At 40.5% G+C, this 20,591-nt stretch overlaps 1 protein-coding gene and 1 non-coding gene across 2 annotated transcripts in view; one reads left to right on the plus strand and one right to left on the minus strand.

Moving 5' to 3' along the window:
- Positions 1 to 1,773: 1,773 nt before the first annotated feature.
- Positions 1,774 to 20,591, minus strand: part of ATAD2 (ATPase family AAA domain containing 2) — a 74,463-nt gene continuing 55,645 nt past the window's right edge. Inside the window, exons 21-29 of the mRNA XM_049765617.1 lie at positions 15,694 to 15,829; positions 14,578 to 14,774; positions 13,926 to 14,085; positions 9,725 to 9,847; positions 9,462 to 9,602; positions 6,560 to 6,931; positions 4,033 to 4,166; positions 3,043 to 3,171; positions 1,774 to 1,956 (exon numbers count right to left, since the gene is read on the minus strand). Of these exons, the coding sequence (XP_049621574.1) occupies positions 1,912 to 1,956; positions 3,043 to 3,171; positions 4,033 to 4,166; positions 6,560 to 6,931; positions 9,462 to 9,602; positions 9,725 to 9,847; positions 13,926 to 14,085; positions 14,578 to 14,774; positions 15,694 to 15,829 (1,437 nt within the window). The 3' untranslated portion in view covers positions 1,774 to 1,911. The remainder of the gene's footprint in view (positions 1,957 to 3,042; positions 3,172 to 4,032; positions 4,167 to 6,559; positions 6,932 to 9,461; positions 9,603 to 9,724; positions 9,848 to 13,925; positions 14,086 to 14,577; positions 14,775 to 15,693; positions 15,830 to 20,591) is intronic.
- LOC125997688 (U6 spliceosomal RNA) lies at positions 10,955 to 11,057 on the plus strand. The gene has a single exon (XR_007491725.1). It is a non-coding gene; the product is annotated as a U6 spliceosomal RNA (small nuclear RNA).

Below are 20,591 nucleotides of genomic sequence, written 5' to 3' on the forward strand. Positions count from 1 at the left end.
GGACGCTCCACATCCTGACTTCAATGTAGGATATGAAGATTCCTGGATCTTTAAAACAGAAACATGATACCAACAACAGAGACTGTGTGAAAAATACAAGTGTGTTGGCACTACAGACAATGACTTGGATTGGACAAACTAGTTTGCCTGGAGCCTAGAGTTGGTCTTATGCCAGGAAACTTCAGGGGTAGGGTCTCCTCGTATTTAGTCCAAGGCCTTTCCTTTCCATGTCCCTCATATTTTGGTGGGCCTATGCAAACAATAATTGTCACTCTAACACAGTTTTTACTGTGCTCCTTTGACTCTAATCCTTAAAAAAAAAAATCCACTTAAACTTTTGAGGTTAACTTAAACTAATATGCATGTGCATGGAAATGTAAAAAATACTATGCCTTCAATGTTTAAGGAGTTACATAAGTCTTATGGCTTTAGATTGCTTTGTGTGCTGCTAAGAAATATTATAATGTATTACAATCTGGGAACTTGAGGGACAAAGTAATTGTACATGGGTTCTGTTTTATTTTTCTTAATGTTCTTTGGCCGAAAGTTCAAAGTTAAGATATCAGCAAGGGGACTTCCTCTGAAAATTCTGTTTATGGGTGTTTGTCCTTTCATTGTAACTTTACCTTGCCCTTTTTCTTTGCATATTTGTTTAATTAAAAATAAAAAATTAGGGGCCGGGCGGTGGCGCTAAAGGTAAGGTGCCTGCCTTGCCTTCGCTAGCCTTGGACGGAACGCGGTTCGATCCCCCGGTGTCCCATATGGTCCCCCAAGCCAGGAGCAACTTCTGAGCGCATAGCCAGGAGTAACCCCTGAGCGTTACCGGGTGTGGCCCAAAAACCAAAAAAAAAAAAAAATAAAATAAAAAATTAAAAAAAGAGAAGAGAAAATAAATATATCTCCTAAAATAAAAGTACAACAGTGACTTATTGCTTTAAGGATGTACTTTTATAGCAATACAGAAATTTTAATATATGGTATGTAAAATGCATTTATAAAAAATACCTAAGCAACAAATCAAAAAGCATATACAGTTTTGAATGATAAATGTGCTAATAAAAAGATGTTTAGCAAAGTAGCTATTTGTTATGTATATATTGAGAAAATTAAATCAAGAGTATTTCAAACCTTTATTTACACAAATTATAAAAAGTTTATAAATCGATTTTTGACATTCAAATACAAAATTATATTTTGCCAGAAATTATTCAATAGTCCTCCTGCAACTTATGACTTGAACACTAGCTTTCAAGTGAGTGGACAGGGGTCAAGGAGAATGTGAGGTAAACACTGAAGAAAACAGACACAAAGGTTGGAAAAGACAAAAATGGTTAAGTTTCTAGTCTGGCACAAAAGAAGTTCTTTAAGGAAGAATAAAAATAAGTGCTTAAAACTAAAACTGTCAAAGTCACTTAATCATCTTCCACATAAGTGACACAAAGCATTATTAAAAATAACTATTGTGGGGCCGGAGCAATAGCACAGCAGGAGGGCATTTGCCTTGCATGCGGCTGACCCAGGACGGACCTGGGTTCGATCCCCACCGTCCCATATGGTCCCTAAACCAGGAGCGATTTCTGAGATCATAACCAGGAGTAACCCCTGAGTGTCACCGAGTGTGGCCCAAAAACAAAACAAAACACTATTATGAGTTGGTCATACTCCAACTTCTTGAAATGCATCATTTTTACTATAGATAAGCTGTACAATTAAATCAAACTTCCAATATTTAACTTTTTTAAACCTTACACATGTACATAAATACAAGGAAACTTTAAATATATTTATTTACTATTTCAATCTTTTCTTTAAAGATGCAGGATTTTTTTTTTTACTCTTGCATCAGTTATGTGGACATTGCAAAAATGGATGAAAAAGCAACCGGATATAAAAACCACTGATCCCACGTCATCATGATCTTGAATAACTGAAGTTTTCTATGACTTGCTCCATTTTCTAGATCAAGGACAGAAAGGAAAAGTAGCAAAAGGAAAAAAATAAGCGGTAAGTTTCAATATAGAAAACTATACAGAACATTATTATTCCACCACAATTTTTTGTCATTATCTGCCCCTTCCCCAGCATAGTAACAAACTTAAGGTTTATGTTAAATAAATTTACTTCAGTATTTAACATTATTATATAAACTGTTAGCACTGAGGGACTTCAATAATTAAATCTGAAACATTTTCATGTTAACTTACAAGTTAATATAATTTGCTAAGGCAGAATTGACTAATAGCATTTTATATTTTGTAGGTACTAGTATTATATATGTACGTAAAACAGCATAGTAGGTAGACTAAACACTGAACAGTACATACTAGTATATAGGTAGCAGATTCTAATAATGAATATATACTATGCTACACGTAGTTATTACCCAAGATTTATTTCTAAAGTAGTAATTAAAAAGTAAACCAAACCTTGTACCTGAGAATAACACAAATGTTTTTCTTTTTTTCTTTGTTTTGTTATGTTTTTGGGCCACACCTGGCGGTGCTCAGGGGTTACTCCTGGCTGTCTGGCTCAGAAATAGCTCCTGGCAGGCACGGGGGACCATATGGGACACCGGGATTCGAACCAACCACCTTTGGTCCTGGATCGGCTGCTTGCAAGGCAAACGCCACTGTGCTATCTCTCCGGGCCCACAAATGTTTTTCTTAAACAAAGCTGTCTCTTTAACACACAAAATAAAAATTTTCAGATATCAATTTCATTCTTCATTCAAGAAAAACTACTGGGGTTCGGAGAGATAGCATGAAGGTAAGGCATTTGCCTTGCATGCAGAAGGACTGTGGTTCGAATCCCGGCATCCCATATGGTCCCCCGAGCCTGCCAGGAGCTATTTCTGAGCGTAGAGCCAGGAGTAACCCCTGAGCACTGCCGGGTGTGACCCAAAAACCAAAGAAAAACAAACAAAAAACTACTGTAGTGCTAATTTAAAGAACATAAAAAGTAATAGCAGCTAGAAACAAAGTAATCCGCATATTTAAAATTCCTTGTAATAAAAATTCCTCATAATTTCACATATAGGTTTACCTGAATGAGTTTTGTTTTGTCATAGTCCCTGCGATGCTGATATATACACTGGCTGATCACTGCATACAAATTTTCCAACTGAAAAATATTATATCCTTGACTTTTCTTGACAACAGTCTTCAAAAGGTTCTAAAAGAAAACACGGCTGTTAATATAAAATTGAATTTTGAAAAGTAGGGTACTCTTTAGGATTTAAACCAGAGAAAAATCAATGAAGCTAATGAAACCCCTGACTAGTGACCGACATTTAACTTGAATTACCTTTACTGTCATTCTACCTTTCTTGAATACAGGCAGGGGTTGAGAAGGGGGGGGGGGGGGCATTGGTGGTGGGAATGTTGCACTGGTGAAGGGTGTTCTGTTTATGACTGAAACCCATCTACAATCATGCTTGTAATCATGGTGCTTAAATAAACATTTTATATTAAAAAAAAACCTACTGTCATTCTATATCCTTGCCTTTGTCCTGATTACCTCTCATTCTAGAAACTACAGCTAAGGTGGTTAATAACAATTTCCACTCTAGCTATGAATACCTAAAAACGAAAAACACAATCTCAAACGAGATTAACATTTTGGCAGGGCATCTCATGACACTATTAGTAAAGTACAGTTAGTTTAATTATGTGAAATTTTGAAAAAGTATGTAAAGGGGCCGGAGAGATAGCATGGAGGCAGAGTTTGCCTTGCATGCAGAAGGATGGTGGTTCGAATCCCGGCATCCCATATGGTCCCCTGAGCCTGCCAGGAGCGATTTCTGAGCGTAGAGCCAGGAGTGACCCCTGAGCGCTGCCAGATGTGACCCAAAAAACAAAAATAAATAAAGAAATAAAGCATGTAAAGTAGTGAAATGCTTCATCACTTCTAGGTTCCATATCCTGTATTCAATCCTTTCAAAAAAGTATCATTTAAATTCAAATCAATACAAATTTTTGATAGTTTATGCTATTAATGTATACAATGAAAGTATCTAAATTTCAATTTACATACTTTTAACTGTTCATGGTCCACAATAAGTGAGGGTGTAGGTTGAGAAAGAATTGCCAAAGCCTTTTCAACACTGATGAGCTGCTGTTGCTCTACTTGGGAACGTCTAGCTCGAGTCATTCGCAGAACACAAATTTCTAGAGTAAACAAACAACAACTATTATTTAAATATTTTAAGACATTGTGATATCTAAGGGTAATACAACATGTTTCTATGAAAAATAATTTATGTTTTAATGAATCTGCTGAAAGATGAAGATGCTGTCATTCATGTTATCAAAAAGTCAGTACTTCTCACATTAGTTGGTACAGATACCGTATCTGTTGCTACCTATTGTATTAAGAGTTGGAAAGGATATTAATTTTAGATAAAAATTAATTTTAGGGACTGGAGTGAGAGCACAGAATTAGGGCGTTTGCCTTGCATGTTGCCAAACCAGGATGGATGGTGGTTCAAATCCTGGCATCCCATGTGGTCCCCCTGTGCCTGCCAGGAACGATTTCTGAGCACAGAGCCAGGAGTGATCCCTGAGTACCGTCGGGTATGACCCTCTCCCCCAAAAAACTAACTAAAAAAAATTAAAATATTGAGTCTAGAGTGATAGCATAATGAGTATGTTGCTTGCCTTGCTATCTTCAGCATCCCATATGGTTCCCGAGCACTGCTAGGAGTGATGCCTGTGTGCAGAGCCAGGAGAAGTGTGGCCAAATAAGAGAGTTAACTTAAAAGTTTTACTCCCTTACACTTGGGAGAGCCATCCCCAGAGGCACTCCAAAGTCCCAGGGCCACTATCAATGACAAGTGAGTAGGTAATGTAAGTCTAACAGTTTATTGCTTGGGCTGGCACTGTAATGCTCTGGGTGCAGTATTTCTTGGAAGTCACCCGTCTAGAACTGGAGGTTAAGTGGATGGCAGAGGGAGAGGAAAGGTTAGCATGTAGTAGTGGGGAGCAAACTAGCAGGGCCTGGCACATGCTGTACCTGCGCTTCACTCCTCAAGTTACCTCTTTTGTTTTATAAGATGAAATACTTAGATTTTAAATATTTAAAAACCAAATCTGTCTACTGGTAAAAGTCCAAGAAGATCCAGATAGAACAATTCTTTTTTTTTTTTTTGGTTTTTTTTGGGTCTCACCCGGCAGTGCTCAGGAGTTACTCCTGGCTCCATGCTCAGAAGTCGCTCCTGGCGAGCATGGGGGACCATATGGGACGCCGGGATTCGAACCGATGACCTTTTGCATGAGAGGCAAACGCCTTACCTCCATGCTATCTCTCCGGCCCCCAGATAGAACAATTCTAACAGACTACAGGAGAATAAATATGAATACTTCCAGGGCTAGGGAAATAGGCTAGTGATCAAGGGTTCATTCCTTATGTACATAGGGAACTAAATTCAATCCCAGCACTGGATAGTTCCTTTAGCACAAATGAATCTAATCTTGATTGGTCCCAGTAGCATTGGGCAGTGCACCAAACCATACAAATGGGTTTTCTTTTCTTTTTTTTTTATAATTTTTATTTCCCATTCTTTTTTTTTTGTTTGTTTTGTTTTTGTTTTTGGGCCACACCCGGTGGTGCTCAGGGGTTACTCCTGGCTGTCTGCTCAGAAATAGCTCCTGGCAGGCATGGGGGACCATATGGGACACCGGGATTCGAACCAACCACCTTTGGTCCTGGATCGGCTGCTTGCAAGGCAAACGACACTGTGCCCCACAAATGGGTTTTCTAAGCCCTCAGGACTATGGTCCTATGACCCCAAAGTAACTTGTAAGCCCCCCCCTCATATGTAAATGACTTTCAACTTACCCTATATTAAAGATAGAGGAGTGATGGGGACACATTTAATAAACATCATATGGCAACAAAAGCCAATTATTTTGCTTAAAAATCAAGAAGTCCCCTACCACAGGCACTTTGCTACCTGCTTCAGATTAAATTATTCAATCCTGGGGCCGGAGAGATAGCATGGAGGTAAGGCGTTTGTCCTTCATGCAGGAGGTCATTGGTTCAAATCCCAGCATCCCATATGGTCCCCTGAGCCTGCCAGGAGCGATTTCTGAGCATGGACCCAGGAGTAACCCCTGACCGCTACGGGGTGTGACCCAAAACCAAAACCAAAACCAAAAAAAAAAAAAAAATCAACCCTCCAAACACATCATTACTTTTAGCAACTATCTATTTCAATTCAGGCCAGTCTAATGGCATGCTTTTATTAAGGGATTTTCTAGTCAAATACTCAAGATGGTGTTTTTTTCTAATCAATTAACACCCATAGTCAAAGACAAGGATAGAAGAATAAATTGAGATGCAAAGAGCTCCCCACCCCCTTTTTTGGTTTTTGGGTCACACATGGCAGCGCTCAGGGGTTACTCCTGGCTCCACGCTCAGAAATCACTCCTGGCAGGCTTGGGTGACCATATGGGATGCTGGGATTAGAACCACCAAATTTCTGCATGCAAAGCAAATGCCCTACCTCCATGTTATCTCTCCGGCCCTGCAATGAGTCCTTTAAGGAAAAATAAAAACTTACCTTTTTCTTCATTTTCATCAGAAACATCTATAATCTGAGAGTTAGAAGCATCTCCATTGCAAGCAATGTTGTCTTTCTTCAATTCTGGACAAGATATAGTCTTCCTACTTTCGTTGAGTTCATTCTCAGTATTACAAGTACTTGAATTATTTCCCAATTCTACTTTGCTTTCATTTTCTTCCAGTGAAGACTCTCCTGTGTTTCCAGTCTCATTATGATCTATACTTGTTTCCTGATTTTCCTCTGTATCACTCTCAGTTTTGTCATCCGTGACATTTTTGCTATCATCTTTTACCTGTGTGATTTTCTTTCGTTTTATTATGGAGCCAAAGTTCCACTTTGACGTTTTGCGAATTTTCCTCTTCAGCTGAGCTTCAAGAAATTAAAAAAAAAGGATAAAATATTCAATATTTTTCTAAAGCCTAAGTATGTGAGTTGTTTGTGGAGAGGGGAGGAAATATCTTCTGAGAGAACAGTATAAAACAGCTGGTTTTGTATCAAAATTAAGATAAAAAAAAAGTAATATGTTATGGTGGAAAGGATGTTATTCTAAAATACTTCAAAAAATAAACAAAACACAAAAAAAGGATGATTTGTTGCTGTTTGTTTATTTGCAACCACACAATGGAGGTGCTAAGGGCTTACTCTTTCCAGGGCTTGGAAATCATATAGAGTACAGGGGATAGAACCCAGATCAGCCTCATACAAGGTAAGCACCCTTCCTGCTATACTACTACAGAAGTACTAATGGTCCCATTAGTTTATTTACAATCATTAAAAATAATTCTTAGGGACCAGAGCAGTGGCACAAGCAGTAGGGCATTTGCCTTGCACACGCTCACCTAGTGCGAACTGTGGTTCGATCCCCCAGCATCCCATATGGTCCCCCCAAGCCAGGAGTGATTTCTGAACGAATAGCCAGGGGTAACCTCTGAGCAGACACTGGGTGTGGCCCCCCCCAAAGAAAACCAAAACAAAACAAAACAAAACAAAACAAAAAAAAGCTTAAATTTAAAGGACGGGGCCTGAGAAATAGCATGGAGGTAAGGCATTTGCCTTGCATGCAGAAGGACAGTGGTTTGAATCCTGGCATCCCATATGATCCCCTGAGCCTGCCAGGAGCGATTTCTGGATTTCTGAGCATAGAGCTAGGAGTAACCCGGGTGTGACACACTGCCGGGTGTGACCCAAAAACAAAATAAAACAAATTTAAAGGAAGAAAATGATTATCTGTTTGATAGAATATAATAATCATAAAATATAGTACTATGAAGAATGAATTAGAGGAAGGGTTAACACTTAAATTGCTTATATGCATTAATTTATATAGTAAAAACTTTTTTTTTTAACTTTTTTTAATTAAGTAAAAGCTTTTCTAAATCCTTTGCCTTTTATCTTCCTACTTTCTCAGCTGTCTTCTAGTTGTTGTTGTTTTTTAACAAAACAAAAGCCTTCTCAGCCAACTGCCCCAGACTGACTAAGCTCTATGCCAAAGAAAGGTTCTACCATCAATGAAACAAACAAACAAGAAGCAACATAGGACTGGAGAAGTGGCTCTGCAGTAGAATAAATGCCTTCCTTACTTGTGATACTATGGGCTTGACTCCCTGGCATGGGTGTGGGTGGAAGGACAAGCATGGAATGGGTAGGGGCTATGAAGAACCCACAAAAGATATAAAATTTAAAGCAAAGAAAGAAAAAGTTGTTCATAAGTACTAGAGATATAACAAATTATCAAAATCTGAAAAAAAAAAAAAGAAAACTAAAAAGTTGAGAGGCTAAAAGGCTGTGGAATGTCTTATGCTCACAGGATTTAAAAAACTAAGAATTAAAACACTTCCAAGAAACCAGTAACAAAATCAATTAACAATAGCTTAGTAAATCTTCAGACAATGACTAATAATCCCACTGTGAGATATACTCATTTTCACAAATTTTCCAATAATTCCATTACCATTTAGTTGTAAACAAGCAATACAATGAAAATTACTTTGAGCCAGCCAAGAGGTTTGGTCTGGGGTGGGTGAAAATCTGGAGACAATGATGGAGGGGAAATTTTTTTTTTTTTGGTTTGGTTTCTGGGTCACACCTGGCAGCACTCAGGAATTCCTCCTGGCTCCATGCTCAGAAATTGCTCCTAGCAGGCACGGGGGACCATATGGGGTGCCGGGATTCAAAGCACCATCCTTCTGCATGCAAGGCAAATGCTTTACCTCCATGCTATCTCTCCAGTGCCGATGGAGGGAATTTTACACTGGTGGTGGGACTGGTGTTAAAATATGGAATTGCAAAAACAAATGTATTGAGTAACTATGCAAAACATGGTGTTTAATTAAAAAAAAAAACCTCCAAAAACAAACAAAAACTCTTTTTGTTGTTTTGGGTCACACCCAACGGCGCTCAGGGGTTACTCCTGGCAGGGTCAGAGGACCATATGAGATGCTGGAATTGAACCAGGATCCGTCCTGGGTTGGCTGCATACAAGACAAACGTCCTACCATTATGCTGTATCTCTGGCCCCCAACAAAAACACTTTTAAGAAAGAAGCACTGAGAAAACCCATAGGCTTTGGTTTGGTACCCTGTGGAATTACACTGAATAAGGAGAAACAGGAAACAAATCAGTTTCAAATCAAGTTAACCAAAAATTAGATGAACTAGGACTATAAGTATAAACGTAGAATCCATTTTCCCTAAGTGAGATCTGCAGTTAGGCCCCCAGCTCCTTTTGATCATTACACAGTGACTAGGCCCTCAACCTGGCTGCCGTTGCCACTGGCACCACAGAAACACAACCAATAACATAATAATAAAAATAAAGGAAGCTGAAGGAAAAAAAATACATGTCACTAAGAGAACAAATGTTCCAATTTAGTAATTAAAAAGTATTCAAGCACATTTACCAGGAGTGCTGCAAGCCACAGGAGTACTGGATGTTGTTAGCTTTTCATTCTGCTCTGCGGATGCTCTTTTATCACCAGGAACAGAACTCTGTTTTGGCATCACGTGGTAGTAAGAAGGGGCATATTTGGAGGAGCTACAACCTATTAAAGAATTTACGAGATGTTAAATCGCTTTTGCATATTTTTAATTACATAAAGAATTAAAAAGATCAATACATTATATGCATCGAGTGCGATTTTGTGATGCCAAATCATTTTCACACCTCTCTTCTTTCTAGATTCCTGAATTTCTTCACAAAGTCGCTCAAAGTCTTCATCCAGTTCTTCTTTAATTATTGCATAGGCAGTATCTCTTAAAGCACAAGCTCTATGTCTGATCAGACGATCTGAGAAAGAACATAATTTTAAAAATTCCTTTTAATAATTTAGTAAAAATAAAAAATGTTGAGCCAAGATTCGTAAATTTTTCTTTGTCATAATGGTGTGTGTATGTGGAGGGAGGAGTAGCAACATGGCATTATCGCTATTTTTAAAAAAAAGTTTTGGGCTTGAGTGATAGCACAGCAGTAGGACGTTTGCCTTGAACACTGCCAACTGGAACAGACCAAGGTTTGATCCCTGACATCCCCTATAGTCCCCGAGCTTGCCAGGAGTGACTTCTGAGTGTTGCTGGGTGTGGCCAACAAACAAAACAAAACAAAGCTGTCTCAAGGATAAATGGCTTTTTATTTTTCATTTCATTTTTTTTTCTAGGGTATACTCAACTTGGTAGCTGCTTCCCACTTCTTACCTCCAAAACACTAAACCCCAAGTTCTCATGGGATGCCTCCAGGATATTCCAAGGGGGCACAGGTAGAAATAGTGTAAACAGGGAGAAATGCTGCCAAACTAGGCGGCTACCTGATAGGGTCGGGGGACGATAGAAAAAAATCTGAAACACTGAACAAAATTATAGTGGAAAACCCAAGGAACAGTTGATAGAGTCTAAAAAGGGAAGAACAGGGGCCAGAGTGATACATGGAGGTAAGGCATTTGCCTTGCATGCAAAAGGACGATGGTTTGAATACTGGCATCCCATCTAGTCCTCCGAACCTGCCAGGAGCAACTCCTGAGCGCTGCCCGGTGTGACCACACCATTCCCCCCCCCCCCCCCAAAAAAAGAGGAAGATCAGAGCTTTCTCAAATGATTCAAGAAACTCAATCTTTTTTTTTTTTTTTTTTTTTTGCTGCTGAGTCACACCCAGCGGTGCTCAGAGGTTACTCCTGGCTGTGCGATCAGAAGCCACTGCTGGCAGGCTTGGGGAATCATACAGGATGTCGGAATTCGAACTGGGTTCCTGTATTGGCCACATGCAAGGCAAATGCCTTACTGCTGTGCTATTGCTCGGGCCCCAGAAACTCAATCTTATTTATAAATCCTAATACAATTTAAAACAGAAAGTAAATACACTGGATATTTATACTAAATACAACATAAAGTGTATTTGCAATGCTTGCTTCAGCAGCACATATACTAAAATTGGAACGATACAGAGACGATTAGCATGGTCCCTGCGCAAGGATGACACACAAATTCGAGAAGCGTTCCATATAAAAAAAAAGTGTATTTGCATTAACCATATTGCCCACTGAGGGTTGACAATGCATTTATAAATATAAAAAAGTACCTTTTAGGGCCCGGAGAGATAGCACAGTGGCATTTGCCTTGCAAGCAGCCGATCCAGGGCCAAAGGTGGTTGGTTCGAATCCCGGTGTCCCATAGGGTCCCCCGTGCCTGCCAGGAGCTGTTTCTGAGCAGACAGCCAGGAGTAACCCCTGAGCACCGCCGGGTGTGGCCCAAAAACCAAAAAAAAAAAAAAGTACCTTTTAAAAAAGTCACTAACTTTATTAAATAACAGATGTGCATAAGGGTAGATATGCACGGAAAATGTCTGGAAAGGGAAATATTTCCAAATATATTAGTATTTGCTTCTAGAAAAAGTAAAGGGGCATTTGGTTTTCAAAAATATCAGAGAGTTTTATGATCTATTTATTTATTTGGTTTTTGGGTCATATCCAGCGTCACTCAGGGGTTACTCTTGGCAGGCCTGGGGAACCATATGGGATGCTGGAATTCGAACCACCATCTGTCCTGGATAGGCTGTATGCAAGGCAAATGCCCTACCACCATACTATTTCTCCAGCCCCTATTCATTTATTTGACACACCAAACTGTGCTCAGGGCATACTTCTGGTTCTTGGTCAGGAGTCACGACTTGAGGAATCAAGAAATAAAATGTTGTGGTTTGAAACTGGTTTCGCTGTAGACAAGACAATTGCCTACCCACTGTACTATTATTGCTCCAGCACCCATTTAAAAAATAAAGTGGCTTAGGGTCAGAGCGATAGCACAGTGGCTGGGCATTTGCCTTGCACGCGGCTGACCCAGGACAGACCTATATTCAATTCCAGGAGTCCCATATGGTCCCCTGAGCCAGGGGCGATTTCTGAGCACATAGCCAGAAGTAAGCCCTGAGTGTCACCAAGTGCGGCCCCCAAAAACCAAAACAAAACAAACAAAAAAGTAGTATAAAAAGACTGTATTTAAAAAAAAAATCCTAAAATATTATTGTCAATGATATGTAAGCCACTATGATTAAAATAAAAACTATATTAAAAAAAGTAGTTTAAAAGAAATAATTGCTTACCTAAGAAAACCTTTTCATTTTTTTTCCTCCCAAGGTATGCTGGGAATCACCCCCAGAAAATCTTTTTCTTTTTTTTTTTTGGTTTTTGGGTCACACCCAGCAATGCTCAGGGTTATTCCTGGCTCCATGCTCAGAAATCGCTCCCAGCAAGCTCGGGGGACCATATGGGGCGCCGAGAGAACCAATGACCTTCTGCATGAAAGGCAAATGCCTTACCTCCGTGCTATCTCTCCCCTCCCTCCCTTTTTTGGTTTTTGGGCCACACCCGTTTGACGGTCAGGGGTTACTCCTGGCTATGTGCTCAGAAATCACCCCTGGCTTGGGGGACCATATGGGACGCCGGGGGATTGAACCGTGGTCTGTTTTACGCTAGTGCTTGCAAGGCAGACGCCTTACCTCTAGTGCCACCTTCCTGGCCCCCAGAAAATCTTTTCAAACCTACTTTACTACAGTGTTAATTTTGTTTTGGGGCCACACCCAGTGATGCCTAGGCTTTACTCCTGGCTCTGCATTCAGAAATTACTCCTGGTGGGCCCGGAGAGATAGCACAGCGGTGTTTGCCTTGCAAGCAGCTGATCCAGAACCAAAGGTGGTTGGTTCGAATCCTGGTGTCCCATATGGTCCCCCGTGCCTGCCAGGAACTATTTCTGAGCAGACAGTCAGGAGTAACCCTTGAGCATTGCCGGTGTGGCCCAAAAACAAACAAAAAAAAAAAAAAAGAGAAATTACTCCTGGTGGGCTGGGGGACCATATAGGATGCTGAGGATCAAACCTGGGCTGGTCACATGCAAGGCAGTGTCATACCTGCTATATCATTGTTCCAGCCCTGGTGTTATTTTTTTTTTCTCTAAGAGGATTGAGAGGATTGGTGTACAGAGGACATAAGATAAAGCTGTTATACAATATTCCTTCTTCAAAGAATGGGGCCAGAGTGATAGCACACAGGTAGGGTATTTGCCTTGCACGTGGCTGACCCAGGATGAACCTCAGTTCAATCCCTGGCTCAATCCCCAGCGTCACATATGGTTCCCCAAGCCAGGAGCAATTTCTGAGCCCATAGCCACGAGTAATTCTTGAGCATCACCAGTGTGACCCAAAAACAAAAACAAAAAACCAGAGAATGTATCATGCAACTGCTAACAAATAAGATTTTGTTTGGGATTACACCTTGTATTGTTCAGGTTCTACTATTCCTAGCAGTGCTGGGGAGAACAACGTGGTGCTTGGGATCAAGCCCAGGAATCTCTCACACGTGCTCTAGCCACCTTCTTGGTGCCAACGTTTTTGAAATGTTAAGGTGATCAAATTTCATTTCTGCCTCTGCTACATTCTTGAATAAAAATTTTTTTCAGGGGCCGGGAAGGTGGCGCTAGAGGTAAGATGTCTGCTTGCCAGCGCTAGGGTAGGACGGACCGCGGTTCGATCCCCCGGCGTCCCATATGGTCCCCCCAAGCCAGGGGCGATTTCTGAGCGCATAGCCAGGAGTAACCCTTGAGCGTCACCGGGTGTGGCCCAAAAACCAAAACCAAAAAAAAAAAAATTTTTTTTTTCTTGGTTTTGGTCTATTATTAGTGGTGCTCAGGGGTCACTCTTACCCACTGTATTATCTCTCTGCCCCCTTGAGTAAGTTTCCTAATCTGACATTGTAAAAATGTGGGTAAAGTTGCTGTGATGATTAAATGGTATTATAAATGTAAATATACTAACAAGCATAAAATCAAATTGTTAGCAGCACCCATCATTCCCTCCTCCCTGAAAACATTCCACTAATGCTCACCTCCAGGATCTTTATCTGGATTGTATTCTAAAGCATTACTACAGATCAGGTCAATATCACTCAAATAGTCTTTTACCGTCAGATACTTGTGGAGATCAATTTTACTGATTACAGAGGAAAGGTCCATTGGTTGTTTTATTACAGTGACATAATCAGGAACCTAAAATTCAAGCAAATGACCAAGTTACTAAATTAATTCTGAACATAAAAAAAATGAGTAAAGTTCATTGCTGGGCAAGAGAAATGAGATTAATGATATAAGAGACAAAGATTATTTAACCTTTGACTCTACTTGAAGAACTTTCTACATTTTTCCTATTTTTAAAAGCAGATTTCCAACGACAAATTATTGTCCAATGACAAATTCCTGCCTCCAGTTCACTATGTCATAATAGTATCCAGTGCATTAATAATATTAATTCTCCCAAATTCCTCCTTGAATATTTTGTTTGGGTTGGGCAAATCATCTACTTTCTGCAGGAAAATGGCTTTTGTTAAACAGCTTTTAGAGTATTTATGTGCTTAACAGAATACTACTCAGTACATCTCCACATAGTAAAACAAGCTCAAAGTATATACTACAAAGACTGTCCAAATATTCTTTGATTTTCAAGAATTACAGCACCAAAAGCATTCAAAAGGTGAAATATACCTCATCTGGATCAACAGGTTTAGTAAATACTCGGAATCGCTTGTCAATAGCAAGCCTGTGTGTAACATTTCTTAAGAAAATCCTCAGTTCTCTAAAGGTATCTTCTTCTTGTTCCTCTAGCCGTTTCACTTCTTCAGCTGTCAATGGTCTTGGCTCCTGTGGTGGTGCCACTGGGAGAACCTCCAAGGCCTGCAAAACTTCATGTGAACACAAAGGTTTCAGTTATTATACCCAAGGGTGACAAATGCATATATATCGAGTGGTCAGGCTTTCAGCGGTCATCCTTTTTTTTTTTTTTTTGGGCCACACCCGGTAACGCTCAGGGGTTACTCCTGGCTATGCGCTCAGAAGTTGCTCCTGGCAGGCACGGGGGACCATATGGGACACCGGGATTCGAACCAACCACCTTTGGTCCTGGATTGGCTGCTTGCAAGGCAAACGCCACTGTGCTATCTCTCTGGGCCCTCAGCGGTCATCCTTACATCTGTCAAGTATCAGAATTTAGGATACTAAAGTGCTAAAGTCCCTAAAGCAATAGTTGGCAACTCATCATTGGAAATACTAAATTCTTTTTGTTTTTGGGCCACACCCGGCGGCGCTCAGGGGTTACTCCTGGCTCTATGCTCAGAAATTGCTCCTGGCAGGCTCGGGACCCTATCGGATGCTGGGATTCGATCCGCCGTCTTTCTGCATGCAAGGCAGATGCCTTGCCTCCATGCTATCTCTCTGGCCCCTGAAATACTAAATTCTAAGTCATTACCTCTACTCCATTTCAAGATCTTTGGATGTTTCTTTTTTTGGAGGGGGGCACACCTGGTGGTGGCACAGGGGTTATTCCTGGTTCTGCATTCAGAAATTGCTCCTGGCAGGCTTGGGGAACCAGAGGGGGTACTGGGGGTCAAATCAGGCAAATGCCCTACCAATGCACAATTGCTCCAGACCCAGCTTTAAGTATTTTTGTCTCTTTTTAATGAGATAATTCTAAGCATTAGAGCTATTAATCTCAAGAGCAAGGATTTGAACTTATTAACATATAGAAGATAATGCTATAAGTATCAGTTGATATTTCATTCCCCCCATATTATCACAATTGATGACATTGATATAGGAACTAACCTGCTTTCTTTTTTGATACAGGAGGCTTAGCAGCTTGCTTTAGAATTAGATCTTCAAAAAACGTTTTCCTTTCTTCAATACAAGGTAATTGGACAGTAAAAATCTCTCCATAGTCATGAATAAATAATTCTTGCACCTTAGAAAAGAAAGTATTTATCAAACATTTACAACATATAAACTATGAAGTAATTAGAGACACTTGAAGGGTGCTCTTTAAGTCACTCCTGGGTGAGGCACTCCAAGTTAGGCAAGCACCTTATCCAATGTAATATCTCTTGATACTTCAGAGATATTTTTCCACACACATTTTTAATGCCTATTGTTTTTTTGGGTTTTTGGGTCACACCCGGCAGCACTCAGGGGTTACTCCTGGCTCTATGTGCAGAAATCGCTCCTGGCATGCTCTGGGGACCATATGGGATGCCGGAATTCGAACCTCAGACCTTCTGCATGCAAGGCAAATGCTCTACCTCCATGCTACCTCTCGGGCACTGCCTATCTAAATTGTAATATGAATAACTTAAAAACCAGTACCAAACCAATACCTTATAAAATTAAAGTAATTTACTAATTAATTTCCTGAACTATTTTGTATAAGTTGTATACCATAATATTGCATTGATTTGTCCATTTTGGCCTAAATTAAAAGTTCTAATTACTAACTTTGTATTATGCTTTAGCACTATTAAAGCCTCCACATTGTTTTTTCAAGCTTTCCTTAGCAGTTTAAGCATCTTTATTCTTATATGATGGATTTTAAGATTCAGTTATTATGTTGTGGTTTTTATTGGACGATGCATCTTTTCCCACTTTCTGATAATCTAGAAGTTCTGGACATTTATCTAGATGTGGTTTCTCTACATCCATCATAGTCAGAAATCAAATGTCCTTTTATTTTTCTAAATCAAAAAATTAAACTTCATTTTAAATTTAACTACTATCTGAAAGCACACGCTTTCCAAATGCTACTCATGATAGGGTTGCATGCATGCACTGCCACAACAGAGTATTTACTTCCCAGTTTAAGCTTAGTTCTCAGGTTGTTCTACAGACCACTCCCGCTGTTTCACAGCATGTTGCTGCTCCCTTATGATGTATCTTTATATCCCACATGAGAGAAATCATTCTATCTCTATGTTCCTCTGTTTCTGACTACTTCCCTTCACACAATATCCTCCCCCTCCAGGATGTATGGAATGCATGAAGGGTGAAATTTGGGTCTTGGGGCCACACCAGGGGGTGCTCGGGGGACTATCTACGTAAGTGCCAGGAACTAAACCCAAGTTGGCAGCTCAAAGAAAGGCATTTTTAAATATAAAAATGTGTTACATTTTGTAGATGTAGTTCAGAGCCCTTGCCTTGCCTATGTAAAGCTATTAATTTTGATCCCTACAAAAACAAAAGCATATAAAACCCAGGAAAGTTTATGGTAATTTTCATGGAATGCCTTATTTAACTATTTTTTTCTTCTTTATTTCCTTCTTTTCTCACAAAAAGTCAGATGCTACTCCTGATCCTACTCTAGATCCTTTAACTTTTCCCTCACTTTTCAAAAGCTTTGTCCTTTTGTATTATAACAATGTAAGACTCCTGGTTATCATGCCAATTCATTCTTTTTTTTTTTTTTCGGGCCACACCCATTTGATGCTCAGGGGTTACTCCTGGCTAAGCACTCAGAAATTGCCCTGGCTTGGGGGGACCATATGGGACACCGGAGGATAGGAGGATCGAACAGCAGTCCTTCCTTGGCCAGTGCTTGCAAGGCAGACACCTTACCTCTAGTGCCACCTCGCAGGCCCAGCTAATTCATTCTATTCTTTTTCAGTCCTGTGAGATCTTTCTTTCTTTCTTTTTTTTTTTTTTTTTTGGTTTTTGGGCCACACCCACACCCAGCGATGCTCAGGGGTGACTCCTGGCTGTCTGCTCAGAAATAGCTCCTGGCAGGCATGGGGGACCATAATAGGACATCAGGATTCGAACCAACCACCTTTGGTCCTGGATCAGCTGCTTGCAAGGCAAATGCTGCTGTGCTATCTCTCCGGGCCCTGTGAGATCTTTCATTTGGAGGTAGTTATTTCATTTATAATGTCTCTATTTGATTCTTTTTCCTAACAGTTGGTGTGTGAAGGCTATGTTGCCTAAAGCTGACCTTCCTTAAATTCTTATAATTCATCTTTGTCTTTGAAATGACTGGCCAAACTTTTTTTTCCCCGTTTATTTTACCTTCTATTCCAGTGATTATGGAAGAAACTGGTCAATGCTAGGAAAAAATGCATCTAATTTGTCACCTACACAGAGAAGTTATCTTCCTTCCTTTTAATAGCAGCCACAGAACCAACCTTCCTTCCTTCCTTCCTCTCTCCCTCACTCTTTGTCACTGCAAGTAACATGGATGTCTCCAATTATCAAGGGAAGCACACTCCAGATGTGTCCATTGGCTTTCCTGGTGCTGTGCCTAATTTCCCCCCAAGAAATATATCAGCCAAAAGGCCCGTTGGAGAAGTCAATCATAACCCCTGCATGGATTACTGGCTATATTTTTGACATGGCTGTGACATTATATTTCTCTTTTTCTCCCTTGCAAAACTACAGTTATCCTGCAGTCAAAAGAAATTTCAGTACTAAAGAAAGCTGCTAAAAGTTCCCTGCTGGCTAAGTATATTTGCAACTCAAAGTCCAGACATCTACCTCTCTTTCTGTCAGCCTATTTACTTCCAAAAGCCAAGTCAAAACATAGCATGTTCAAGACAATGGTCTTCTCTCTTTGCCTTTGAAAAGCACCACAGCAGAATGACTTTGCCTCAGGAACTTTCCCTGTCACTTTGAATACCTGCTAACAAACAGGTTTGGCTAGTGTAGAATTAGGCTATTTTACTAGGCATAATTCTGTACCACTTTCATAAGTTTTATCTCTTTCTATTACCGGATCATAGGAAGTGGTTCTTAGCCCCTAGCTAGAAAATTTTTCCCTCAGGTTAACGATATTTGTTATTAGGAAGAAAACCAGGATTCCTGCTATCCCTTAATTTATATCAGTAATGACACGTAGGGCCAGGATCTACTTTGATATGTAAGAAATCAGCCTTCCTTTTTACCTCTGACTCCTAACTGAAAACTATTCTATTCTAAGGTTATAAACCACCTAAAGCTATGTGTATTTGTTTTAAAATCAAACAATGTACATTGATAGTTCCTGTACTTTGAAAGAAACAATTGTTGGCATTCCTTTCATGATGATTCTTTACATTTTATATACTCCCTTGACTGAAGATTAAATTTGTCGCACTCCTGCCGGAAGTGTGTTGACCCCACATACACTGTGTGTGGTATCATTTCATATTTCATATTCGACCGCTCATGTTACTTGTTCTCCTACGTGAAGGACTCTGTCCCACTAGAATTGCTGAGACACAGAGGCCTACAGCACTCTTCCTTCCCTTCCCTTCCTTCCACCCTTTTCTCTCTCCCTCTCTCCTCTTTCTCTCTCTCTCTCTCTCTCTCTACTAGCTCTGATCTCCCTCTCCCTCTCCCTCCCCCCTCTCCCTCCCCCCCCCTCCCCTCCCTCTCCCTCCTCCTCCCTTCCTCCCTTCCTTCCCTCCTTCCCTTCCTCCCTCCCTCCCTCCCTCCCTCCCTCCCTCCCTCCCTCCTCCCTCCCTCCCTCCCTCCCTCCCTCCCTCTTCCTCTCTTCCTCCCTCCCTTTTCTTTCTTTTCTTTCTTTCTTCTTTCTTCTTTCTTTCTTTCTTTTCTTTCTTTTTCTTTCTTTCTTTCTTTTTCTTTCTTCTTTCTTTCTTTTTTCTTTTCTTTCTTTCTTTCTTTCTTTCTTTCTTTCTTTCTTTCTTTCTTTCTTTCTTTCTTTCTTTCTTTCTTTCTTGGTCATACCCGGTGACGCTCAGGGGTTACTCCTACTTTCTGCAATATTACCAGTGCCTTGAATCATGCTTGGCAAAAAATACTTAATAAATTTCTCTTTTTCCCTTTTGTTACTAGGCCAAATCCAACAGAAACCAGGGATTATATATCCCAGGCTCTGCACACAGGAATCATGCCTGGCAGGCTCAGAAAACCATATGGGATGCTGGGGATTAAATTTAGGCTGGCTGCATGCAAGATAAGCACCTTCCCCTTGTGCCCTCCAGCCTGTTTTTCTATATATAGGAATAGATATTAGAAAAATTCACATTGTGATACACATTAAAAATCAAGGCTTGAAAAAAAAAAAATCAAGGCTTGGGTCCGGAGAGATAGCACAGCGGCCAAGCATCCGATCCAGGACCAAAGGTGATTGGTTCGAATCCCGGTGTCCCACATGGTCCCCCGTGCCTGCCAGGAGCTATTTCTGAGCAGACAACCAGGAGTAACCCCTGAGTAATGCCAGGTGTGGCCCAAAAAAACAAACAAACAAAAAAAAATCAAGGCTTGAGGGCCCGGAGAGATAGCACAGGGATGTTTGCCTTGCAAGCAGCCGATCCAGGACCAAGGTGGTTGGTTCGAATCCCGGTGTCCCATATGGTCCCCCGTGCCTGCCAGGAGCTATTTCTGAGCAGACAGCCAGGAGTCACCCCTGAGCACCGCTGGGTGTGGCCCAAAAACCAAAAACAAAAAAAAAAAAACAAAAAAAAAACAAAAAAAAAAAAATCAAGGCTTGAGACAGAGTGATAACACAGCAGGTAGAATGCTTGCCTTGCACGCAGCTGACCCAGGTTCAATTCCTGGTACCCCATATGGTACACTGAGGCCACCAGGAGTGATTCCTGAGCGTAGAGCCAGGAGTAACCCTTAGCGCCACAGGTAATCGCCCCCAAATAAAAATTTAAATTAAAAAAAAAACCTCGACTGCTGACTTTATTGAAGTTTCTGGGCCACACTGGGTGGTATTCAAGGGTTTCTCCTGTTCTACA

The sequence above is a fragment of the Suncus etruscus genome, chromosome 19 (genome assembly GCF_024139225.1).
Source record: "Suncus etruscus isolate mSunEtr1 chromosome 19, mSunEtr1.pri.cur, whole genome shotgun sequence".
NCBI classification, from domain to species: Eukaryota; Metazoa; Chordata; class Mammalia; order Eulipotyphla; family Soricidae; genus Suncus; species Suncus etruscus.